This window comes from Sinocyclocheilus anshuiensis, unplaced genomic scaffold (assembly GCF_001515605.1).
Source record: "Sinocyclocheilus anshuiensis isolate Anshui unplaced genomic scaffold, SAMN03320099.WGS_v1.1 scaffold412, whole genome shotgun sequence".
NCBI lineage: Eukaryota > Metazoa > Chordata > Actinopteri > Cypriniformes > Cyprinidae > Sinocyclocheilus > Sinocyclocheilus anshuiensis.
Window position 1 is genome coordinate 1,374,694 of NW_015558661.1, and position 12,580 is coordinate 1,387,273.

Genomic DNA, 12,580 nt, shown 5'->3' on the forward strand with positions numbered 1-12,580 from the left:
TGTATTTCCTCAGCGACCAGCATGGATCAGCTCCAGGCATGACGAAGCGGATATCGTCCTCTTTTGGAAGGCCACACAAAGTAGTTTTGCTTTCACAACGAAGCATACAGCGCCTTCATGACATGGCAGCGGCGAGAATAAAAGTTACGCCTTCTTTCTTTGTGTGAAAATTTGGGCGGTGTTATGAAAATCTTCCCACACAGTGACGTAGACATGTGGGGGCATGTTTAAATGAGGCGTTTTAGGAGGGCGTGGACAAGTCTTACATTTTATAAAGAATATCTCTTTGGATTTGAGACTTTAGTCTTTGCAACATTACAGATCTTCTTTATGCACCAAGAGCTTGTAACACTCCAAAGAGAAAGGAAAAAGTAAAATCACATAATATGACCCCTTTAAGCTCTTCTCTTCCTCCTATCTTGTTCTGTCCATCCATGCGATTTAACACTTTTGGCCACCGTACGATTTTAATTAGATTGCTCTTGCATAGCCACTCAGAAGTGGAATGCATTTTTCAGCCCAGGTGGAATAAATCAATAGGCCTTTTCAAAATATATCAAGTGAACCCACATTATTAAATTCAAACTGGCCTTGGGCACTCTGCAAAGCCATTAAATATTGTTTGAGTGCTTCATATTTTGCTCCACTGTCTTTTCTGCTCATGTAAAAATACATATCTGACAAAATCAGAAGGGCTTTTGTAGGTTCAGCCTACAAGATTTTTCTATCCTGTGATTCCTAACTCACGTCACAAACACTATCCACTCATTACTGAATATTCACATTTTAATTAGTTACATATTTACCCATATGACTCCTCCCGCTTCCCTTTTGTACATCGACCCTGTTTGTGGTTGAAATAACCTATTAAGCAAGTACTTGAACTCAAGATCTTTTAAGTTCCTTTTGAAATTTTTACAGACCCTCATAAAAGTTCATTAAGTGTAAAACAATTAATACGGAGAATCTGCATCTCTGAAGAAGCCTTTTAAGTCCGGGCAGAGCTCGCAGGCATGAGAGTCTTACTTTGTAGATCAACGCCAACAAAATACATCAAACAGCAATAACTCAAACTTTGAGCAGTGATTTATTTTTCTAATCCCCCTCACTGTTCTCATGCAGAGCTCTTAAAGAATAAATCATTGTGTATTAATTGAAAGCAGATTTTTACACACACTCGTCTGACGGGATGATATAACTGCATCTGGCTGAAGGACCACTGTTCTTTGTCAAAACAGGAAAATATGCAGAACATGATTGGAAAAGGCAGAGCCTGCATCACCTTTCTGGGATTTGATGTCTTTGGGGTTATTTTTAGGGTGTGGGGTGCCTCACATCTGGATTTGTCTTGTTGAAATCAAGCAAAAATTTGTATTTTTCTGATTCCGATTACCAAATAGAACCTGTGATCTCTTTACAAATGTCACTGAATGCACTGAAACACTGCACATGTGTGAAACTTGGCATGAATACAAGCCCTGATTATCTCTAAAACATTTCACATCATCATTCGTCATTCTGTCATATTAGTTAACCGGCCATATGCCAACCATCCATCATGGGTTGATGTGGCTTAATTACTGTTTTCCGTGGCAAAGGCCATGTAGTCTGTTCTCAGTTAAATTAGTACTGTTTGGAAGTACATTTTTGTTATATTCATAATACTTTAATTTTGGCAGAACTTTTAGCAGCATTTATTATCCTCAGTGAAGGGATAATCATAAAGGAATAGTTCACCCAAAAATGAAAATTCTGTCATCATGTATTCACTCATGGTTTTTGAAACCCATATGACTTCCTTTCTTCTGTCAAACACTAAAGCAGTTATTTATAGCATAATCCAAGCTGCTCTTTTCCATACAATGAAAGTGAATGGTGACCACGAGCAAGAAAGATTTTCAAGGCATGAAACTCTTTTAGCGATTTCAGTCTGTTCCTTACACAAAATTAGAATATATTTAGTGCATTTTTATTATGGTTGATTTTTTTTTTAGAGCTTGACAGTTCCTGGTCCCCATACACTTTCATTGTATGGAACAGAGCAGCATGGACATTCTTCAAACGATTTCCTTTCATATTCTACAAAAGAAAGAAAACATACATGTTTGGAATGACACAAGGGTGAGTAAATGATAATGATGACAGTCATTGATCAGTAATGGTGTCCTTACCATTTCAAGCAGGGATCAGGAAAAGCAAATTCTTGACTGGATTGTTCATGACAGGCTGTTCAGTGCTTGCTTAGCATGATTCAGATCATTGGCTGAAATGATCAAGGCCAACTCAAGTAAGCAGAGAGAGAAATGGGGTACAAAAAAAAACCTTCTGAAGTATTTGGATGGCACATTAATTCACAGGTTACATGAACACCTTAATCAGCTACGAAAGCTAACCAATCCATCAGAGTTAATTAGCTTAACCCAGTTTAGCTCCCTTTGAATCTTGTTTCAGTTGCTTAGAGACTGTGAATCTGCAGGCGCCATGCAGAGCAGCAGTTCAGAGGCAGAAACATTACATATTCACAGTGGTGGACAGTTTTTATATCAGCACAATTATACTTTATCAGAGTATTTTTATTTTGGGAAATTTTTACTTCACTACATTATGCTTTCTTCACCACATTTGATAAAAACATATCATTATTTTGAACAGTGGAAATCACCACACTCTCTAAAACAAGATCGAAGTGTATAATTCAGGAACAAACTGATTCTTTTTAATTAACCTGTTGAATCAGTTTGCAAAAAAGCTTTGAACGGTTCATTTAGACAGATCTGATCACAGAAGTTCTCCAGTCAACAACTCTAAGATTTCATGATCCAGTCAGAGTGAGTATCCAGTAACAATTCACTTGTTCATGACTGACTCTGAATGTGCAAGCACAGGTAAAAACTAAGTAACATTAAAATAATGCAAATTAATGCTCACACATCTGTCCTGCTGCTGTAGCATTTTTAAATAATATAGAACTAGTTTGTTTGCACAGTGGGTGTTGAATTTTTGAAGTCAATTGTTATGTGATTAAAGAATTGAGTCAAGTTGAGTTCTTGTTAAAATCTTAACACACTTTACCCCATGTGACTTCCATTTTTTAAATATATGTATACACTATTTGTCACCATACATTTACAAACATATTTTTATTCATTTAAATACCATATTTTTTATCTTGTTTTTTGCACACTTGAATTATCAGTAAGTTAAATTGATATTTTCAGATACTGAAGTGTAAAGGGATAGTTCACCCAAAAGGGTGAAGTGTAAAGGGATAGTTGTTCCAAACCCATAAGACCTTCATTGATCTTCAGAACACAAATTAAGATATTTTTGATGAAATCCGAGAGCTTTCTGACCTTCCATAGACAGCAAGGGTCCTACCACGTTGAAGGCCCAGAAAGGTACCAAGAACATCAACAAAATGGTCCATGTGACATCAGTGGTTCAAGCGTAATTTTATGAAGCTATACAAGAATACTTTTTGTGCACAAAAAACAAAAATAACGACTTTATTCAACAGTTCTTCTCCTCCAAGTGACCGTGTTCCGCCATTATGGAGAGTACCACGATGCATGGGCGTGCTTTCCTCTGCACGTAAACAAGGCGCAAAGCATGTTCTACGTCGGCAGCACCACGCGCATGCGTCGTTTACATGCAGAGAAAAGCATATGCATGCATCGTGGTACTCTCCATAATGGCGGTACACGGTCACTTTCGACATGGAGGCGAGTAATTAATGACAGAATTTTCATTTTTGGGTGAACTATCCCTTTAAGTAATATTTTTCTTGGGTAATATTTTATACTTCATCCACTATTGCATATTTGTCTGGCTTTATCACCTGCCTTCATATAGGATGTTCTATGAGAAGAGTAATAAATCAAAGAAAAAAAAAAGGCAAATAGCACTTTCAAATAGCTGCTGAACATCACAGTGGTATAAAACGTAAGTCCATTTACACTTTTACATTCAACAATGGGAAGAAAAGTTGAGCAGGAAAACTCACACAGAGAACTGACCCATTCACCTGATTTATACCCAGTGACTGCCCCCAGCTGTTCAGATTGCCAGAGCCAAGACTAAGCATGCATAGCTGAAAGCTATTTATTGGGAATTCAAAACCTTTAGCCAAAAGTGAAGGTGCCAATAGAGCTATGATTAAAATCAAATTCGCAAGCGTCGAACCCCGCCGAGCTGAAACCATTTCAGACTCCATCAAATCAACATGGACATAACAAATCGAAAGGTTCTCAACATTACAAAGGGCTCTTTTTGTGAAACGATGGCCTGCGTACGGATCAAACGGGATGTCCGACCATCCCCTTAAACTAACATACACAAAGAGAGAAAATGAAATAGGAGCACACAGTAAAATCCCCTTTGTCTCCCTCCAAAGCCGTTCAAAGAGAACAAATTGCCAGAAACTGTTAGATCCAACAGCCAGCGGAAATAATTCACAGCTTCATTGTGTGACTATTAAGGTCTGCAACTGAGGGGCTTCTGTTTCAAAATATTTTGTCAGGCCTTCAGTGAGAGATGAACAGCACCGTCTGGCACTTTGTGTGCGGCCAGCACAATGACTCATTGTGATAGAAGAGGAAAGTGGGCTTTTTGGATCTAGAGAGAGGGGATATTAGTCACAACTCCCTGAACTGCCCCAATCTGGGTTCGACGGCCCGTCTCGGTTCATTGTGATTAACACGACGGAAGAACAAACGATGTCAGGAGCCCGTCATGATGACGGGCTGCAACAGGTTTCTTCTCATTTATGTCGCAACGGATTATTCGTTCCAGCTCAAAGTAAACATCCCATCATGTCTGCTTCTCATTTACAACATTATGAAAAGTTTCTCATCAGTATCAATGATCATGTGAACTAATGACTTGTTTAGTACATGGATGTTTGATACCTAATACCCAGCATTATCAAAAAAAAAAAAAGATTTCCTATTATAATTATTGCATTAGGCCATAATATGGAAGCCCATTTCTGCCACAGAATAAAAAAATGAAAAAGGTACTTATGACTTCATATCTCACAATTCTTACTTTTTTTCTCTCAGAATGTAAACTCAGAATTGCAAGATATAAACACGTAATCTTTCAATTGTGCAATGTTAACTCGCAGCTGATTTTATAATTTGCAATTACAAGGTTTAAACTCTGAGAAGAAGTCAGAACTGTGAGATAAAATTCACAATTACCTTTTTTTTTTTTTTATTCGGTGGTGAAAAAAATACAGAATTTCGAGACGTAATCTCAGAATTCAGAGAAAAAAGTTAGCTTGTTTGTAATCACGTGATTCTGATGACACACGAAATTCAGATGGAGGGCAGGAAGTGAAAAGCAGAATAGATGAAATGGAGGAAAGGTAATGGTTTAGACACTATTACAAGAGAAAGTTATAAACAGAAAATCACAACATATGTTGGACCGGATCTTTATGTTATGAAGAGGAGCGATTTTTTCAACTAAATTGAAATATTTGCCTGCCATCAAGGTGGTGGATATAGGTTAAGCAACTAACCCTGCTTGCAAACCGGCTATTTCGAAAGTGAATCCCACATTTATATGAGGGATGCGGGTTATATTTCACTCCTGAAACTTTGCTGCATGTACAGTGTATGTGGCCGTTGGTCCTGACAGCAGTATGAAAAAAAAACTTTTATTCAAATTCTGAATTGATTATAGCCTAGAAAGCGAGCCAATGGCGCTTCCATAGCTGTCACTCACAATGTTCCATTATAAACAATGAAGCTCTCTAAACTGCAACTATAATATCTTATTTACAATGTGGCGTTTAGCAAACAAGTTTCTGCTAGCGATTCCTAGAAAGAAAAATCACTCATTGCCCTCCAGATGCATTTCGCGCCACAGCAATTACGTCATGTACAAACAACCTATTATTAGATAAAAATTTGCAATTACCTTTTTTATTTATTTATTTTATTTTGATTTTTTTTGGGCAGAAACAGGCTTCCATATCAAAATAACGTTTGAAAACAAGAACATAAGAACAGTCTATAAAAGAAATCTTTCAATACAATTTTATATTAGTTAGTCAGGACACCAGCCCAATATATTTCTCATCATTTTAAGTGCATACGAGTTATACATAATCAGATCAATACACACGCTACATACATTACAATTTTCTGCATAGAAGATAGGCAGAAAAATATTCTATTGAATTAAAGATGTTGGCTGCTTTGACTTTACAATAAATAGTGTATTTTTATCTGATCCATGCTACATATATGAGTAGCGTATAATTAAGAACAGTGGGAAAAAAAATGTGGCCTACGTCAACTTTATAAAAGCATTCCGGCCAATAAGCTGTCTACATCATCCTTTGTTTTTCCTCTTATGTACATACAGTGGATGCTTGCTAAAATTACATACATCATTTCCTTTAATGATGATGATGATGATTGTTTAAACTCGTACTTCCTTATAATTCCAGCCAAATAGCATATATTCACTCACTTTTCTCATCAACCATGCATTTTTCAACAATGCAAGAAAAAGGACTGACCTCAAGGCCTCTGGAAAAAAAAACAAGGTCTCAGAAAGAATTCTGGGATGTCAAACTCATAAAGACTTGCGCTAAACTGACTCATAGTAATAAACAAGATCTTTAGACTACCTGCTGCCAGCATCTGGTTTTGTACTACATGCACATTGTGTGAGTGTGGGTGTGTGTGTTCTTCTGGTAATAAAATTAGTGTCAGACTGGGATGGCACAGTGTTAGAGTGGGGAGGAGACTAAGAAGTGCAAAGACTGTCCAGCTGTTCAGGGTTTAAGTACTTCACCACTTCCTTGATCCCGTCTTCACAGCGCCTAATCTTACTCGAGTTCTGCTTGTCCTCTTCTTCTTTGAACTTTCTCCAAGCGTCTGTGCAAACATAAAAAGGAAAGGACAATCCAAACTGGGAAAAATTAAGTTGCATGCAGAAGTTTTACTGCAAAGGCCTGTTTCATAGCGAAGCATAAATGCATTAGGGTTTTTGAAAGTTAATTGCATCTGAATTGTATGGAAGCTTGTTTCTGCCATGGGATCAAAACATTAAAAAAAGACTTTTTTCACAATTCTGAGAAAATTGCGTGATATAAAGTCAGAACTGCTAGATATAAACTCGCAATTATAAGAAAAAAATAATAGTTGAGTCACAATTACCAATTTTAATCTGTGGCAGAAAAAAAAAACAGAAATGCGAGATATAAACTCAGAAATTCAAGGAAAAATATGTCATATGTCTCATAATCGTCACAGAAAAAGTCAGATTGGGAGATATAAAACAGCTGTAATTATCTTTTTTATTTTTTATCCTGGATCGGAAACGGACTTCCATAGCATTGCATCTCTATATATATTAAAAAAAGTGATTTCTGCGAATACTGTAACACATATGGTAAAAACCATACGGATTGCTTTAGCGTGCCATGTCAAACAGGCCTTAGTCTGTCTGGCAATTCAGCATTTAAGCTGAAAGACAGCCAATGCACACAAAATGCATTAAGAGTGACTTGCTGAAATAGTTAGACAGAAAATTTGTAAAAAGGAAATCATAAACCTTTCTTTACTTTTCATGTTAGCCATGTTCAATTTCCTTTGGTCTCCTTCAACTTCTCATATTTCCTGGCAGCTGTAAATACTCTAAGCTCAAATATTTAGTTTCGTCCCTAGACTCTGTGTTTTCAGGGCTGTTTTAAATCATATAGGTTGACATATAAGGAGAGGAATATGTTTAACTTTTACTCACCAAAAACAAAAAAGTTTTTTAAATCAAACTCAATTTTAACAAAATACACAGCTCAATGTTTAAATATGTGGTACTGTGTATTGTATGACCTTCTGTGTCTCATAAAGCAATAATTCTAAACTAATGCAAAACTTAATGAAAAGAATGAAACATACCCTCATCTAATGTAGTCAGCAAAATGTAATTTTCCGGATGGTCTATGAGGTCTTTCTTCTGAACGTCACCTGTCTCCATCAGATGCAAAACACCTGCAAAGATTAGAAGACAGTTTTGAGGTAAAAAAAAAACAAGGTCAAACTTTACAATAGAGTCACATTTGTTAATGCTACTTCATGCATTAACTAGCATTAACAATTACCATTACATATGTTACAGTATTTATTCATCTGTATTCTTATTAGTTAATAAAAACACAACTGTTCATTGTTAGTTTATGTTAGCTCAGGTGTGTTCAATAATATTAACAGATGCAACTTTTGATTTTAAACAACTATTAAGAAATGTTGAAATTAACATTAACTAAGATTCATAAATGCTTCAGAAGTAGTTTTCATTGTTGTATGTTGATTCATTTAGTTAACAAATGTTAACAAAAAGAACCGTATTGTTACCTTAACATTACAAAAAAAATACATTCCAGTGCTATAATACACAACCTTATCTTGCAGCTGAGAACTGACAAAGATTTATCAAATTGATTTATAAAATATAGGACAGTGACTAAGAATTTGGATGAAATCTGGTAAAGTGAAAGAATCTTTTCTTCTATTTTCACCCTAAACAATCACCTTCAACCGTTTTCCAGACTTGCACCTCTACTTCCGTGGCTCCTTGTCTCTCAATGGCAATCATCCGTACTTTATCTTCTGACTGAGCAGCTGATGGGGGTTCAACTTTATACACCAAGAGACTGTTATTGTCTTGAGCAATGTAACACTCCGTCCTGTTGCTCTCTGCTTTGAGCTCTGGAAACCAAGTTGAATGAAACACACTGATAAACCATGAAGTTTAAGTCATTGCAAATATAATATCACTCATATGCCTACCTGGACAAATCTTACAGCATTTCCCCTCTATCTTTATGGGATGTTGGCATGGATACTGGTTGGGACACGTGATGCGCCTGCATTCTTGAAAGCCGTCCCTGCAGGTGCACAGGATGCACTCCAAGACCTTCCCCAGCACCGGGTGCCACACGTCACCATGAGAATAAGTCTTGCCACTGTACACACAAGCTTAGACAAAGTCAGAAACCCTACATTACTTTGACAGGATATGACTTCATTGCATTTTGATGAGCAATTCTTGATATTTGGAAAGAGTGGTGCATTACAGTTTACCTCTCTGATGTTTGCGCTGTAGAAGAATTTTAACAGTAGTTTCAGAAGCTCCTTTGAGGTGTAGGGTCTGTAGGTTGAGACCTCGGGGAGACCCCCGCAGTGTCGACGGCGTGGCCCTAACTGAGCGACCCCTGACCTGTTCCGCAGCACACTGATCCACAGAATGCCTCTTGTGTTTCAGGACACATAACAACAAATGTTGTAACTCTGGACTAATATATAGAGTAGCATGAATGAAACAATAAAACAACCCTGTAAAACCTGACATACTAAAAATGTTTCCTCAAATAAATGTATTATATTTGATACTCACATTAAAAAATTTTTTTTTACGGCTAATAAGTAAAGTTGTTACAGTCCAGTAAGTGTTCCTCATTAAATATTACCAATAATATAAACGTTATTCTTACATTTACATTAAAAAAAAATCAGTAGAAAATTCACAGAAAAAGATGGTGCCACCTCAAAGACTTTTTAGAGTTATATATATATTTATATATATAAACTATCAATCAGATCGCAGAAGGCATGTAGTAGACTGTGCAAAACAAGTCAAGTTTTGATAAAGTTTTGATCATTTAATAATTTAGAGATATCTGATACAGTGTTAAAGAGTACAGTGAGTCCTCTGAAAAATAAAATACATACAACTCCTCTGTTCAGTTGTTGTCCTCCGTCCTCAAATGATGCAGAATTGATATCAATTGCACTTTCTGTTTATTCGAGACAATGTTATTTAATCATCACAATCAGGGGTGAAATTAAAACATGAATACAGCTTGTAATATTAATTTTGAAATTGGATGCATCTCAGTAGCATTTACACCTAAAATACTTTAAATTGCACATATATTCTCACCTTTGCACACTAAGCAGCAAGTATCCGGGACTGACACTGGTGAGGAGCATGTAATGGGCTGACAGGTTTTCAATGCACAGAATATGTTCCCATACTTTAACAGAAAAGAATGAGATTTTAAAAAAATATTAAGAATCAGAAATTGCAAAATTATTCAAATCAGCACCTCAGCATCAGTGCCTGACGACATGGGGGAAAGCAAGGATAAATTACTTTTTTTAAATTAATATGAAATCAGGCCAGTAAATGTCTCAATAACATATGAAACTGTGGAAGGAGACATAACTTTTTGTACATTATGCATGGTTTTATAGATCCTAAAACCAAACATTTCTTTAAGAAGACATTATTATTTGATTTTCTTTTAATATCTATGTGTCTATAAAACTATATTCACTATTTTAAGGAAATAGGTAATATGGTGAGTGCATTATGTTTTATTGAGCATTATATTTCATTTTAAAAGCATAGCCTTTTATCCAAAACGCCTTACACTGTATTCAAGGTACACATGGAACCCAAGAGTTTTGTATTGCTAGCGCTTCCCTCTACTGTTTGAGCTACAGAAATACTGTATTTACGCCTGATCTGCGATGCTGTCTTTCAAAACACTTTATTATAAAGGATTTTAAACTGTTTGAGGTTAGATCCCTATGTTCAATGATGTACTATGGTGACAGCAACAATAATGATATAAAAAAGACATAAATACTTACAGAGCAAGTACACATGACACACTGGTTCGACTGACGGGATGGGAAAAGCTCATGGTTGGCAAATGTTTCCCCTGTTTGATAAGTGCTTCCATTATACCTACAGGTTTTAATGGGTGCCCGCAGACCAGCAGGAGTTCTGTGCTCATCTGTGGTTAGCCATCAGACATTTCAAATAAGAACGTATTAGAATCATTCATATCAATTTACATAACAATGGGACCTGGAAAAGTGTGATGTTTTACCTGCACAACGAGGGCAACACTGCTGTGAGTTAGTCACTGGATTTTCACATCGCAGAACAGGGCATTTGATGCTGTTGCATTTCACATGACCAGACTATATGTACACCCACATGAAAGTAGACAGAAACATTGACATATTACACATAGTATGTGGATCTGACATGTGCATGCACCTACATGACTGTATAGGAAAATTGCAACGTTAAATCTTATGGGAATTCATGAATGATCACCTGTAAAAACAAAACAAAAACAATGCATATGAAAACTTTAAAAAGTAGTTTTTTAGACTTGGAAGTTGGATACGTACCTCTGTGCAAGTACAGCGCATGCAGAACATGAATCCAAAGGGCTCCAAATAGGGGTGCCAGCTATCTCCTGGCCTATACGTCTTCTCTTTAAAAGTGCAGAAAACACCTGACACTGTATGCAACACAAACATATAATCATTTGATTTTCAAGAATAGCACTAATTATAAATGTTTTTTTTTCTATACATAAAACAGGTTGACAGTTTTACAGTTTATTTAGCCATTTTTCTCAAAGTCATGACACTAAAAGATGGCACCATAACATTAAACTGTTGTCTACTACAAAAAAACAGGGTCTCTTACTAACGAAGCTGACAAAATACAAGATAGTGATAAAAAATCCTCAGAGGAGGATGATGATGGCATTATGACAGTTTATATATGTTATATATTAAATTGTGCATCATTTTAATGGGGAGTTATGATTATAGTATTTAACTTGGAGACACTTTTGTCTTTACTTTTTAATAAAAATGTTATGTTCACTGAATCCTACAAATATAGTGAGGGAGACTAATTACAACATTATTAGCAAACATGGCTGGGGAGACAAAAAGGGCATCCTTATGGAGAAAAAGGACGAAAAAAATAAATAAACATAAGGTTACTGGGTTTTGTTGTCTTAATGAAATGAACTATAATAATAATATCGTTGTTTACACATATTAATGAAGGACATAACAGACACCTTTTGACGCAATGACAATCATTTTAATGACGTTGAAACACTGAAAACTTGTAATATATAACTTCATCACACAGCATTTTCAATACAATCGTTTCGCTGGCAGAATGATGCAACGAAGTGTGATGCCCATTTACCAATAAAATATTCTTTGAGGGAGACACTTACTTTTTGCTGGTCGTACTGCCTCTGTTTCACCCTGAACGAAGCATCGCAGTGTGACCAAAATGAAAAGATGTTTCAAGTAGGTCATTCTTTTCTTCATATTCCAGGAAACTGTGGACATGCAGGATTTGTCTTCTCAAACTTCTCCGCACTTTATAACTACGACGGTCTGTGGGAGTTTCTGTAGCGCTTCTAGGTTTTTATCTAAAGCGCCTCCTACAGGAAAACCAACTTGCTCGTGTTGTACAAACATTATTTTAGAAACATTACCAAAAAAGAAAAGAAATAATCAGTTATGGAAAATGTGAACTGCTTCAAGCTCATCAAATCTGATATTATTCTGATATATGTTTATTTAGAAAAATGTTTTATATAAAAAGTAATTTAAAAAAGTGTGTAATATTGACAGTAGTTAAAAAATACTCATTGAGTTGCTGCTGCACGGTATCAGTATATGGACTTAAGCACATGAAATTTGATATTATGCTGATATATATCTAA

The 12,580-nt window shown here is 36.0% G+C and overlaps 1 protein-coding gene across 1 annotated transcript; it reads right to left on the reverse strand.

Annotated features, from left to right (window-relative positions):
• Positions 1–5,933: 5,933 nt before the first annotated feature.
• LOC107681089 (chordin-like protein 2) lies at positions 5,934–12,260 on the reverse strand. The gene is made up of 11 exons (XM_016477247.1): positions 12,083–12,260; positions 11,229–11,341; positions 10,919–11,012; positions 10,677–10,822; positions 9,961–10,054; positions 9,750–9,814; positions 9,102–9,270; positions 8,808–8,996; positions 8,550–8,726; positions 7,917–8,009; positions 5,934–6,893 (listed from the first exon to the last, which is right to left on the reverse strand). The coding sequence occupies exons 1-11, from the start codon at positions 12,198–12,200 to the stop codon at positions 6,763–6,765; spliced, it is 1,389 nt and encodes a 462-aa protein (XP_016332733.1). The 5' UTR covers positions 12,201–12,260; the 3' UTR covers positions 5,934–6,762.
• Positions 12,261–12,580: the final 320 nt, after the last annotated feature.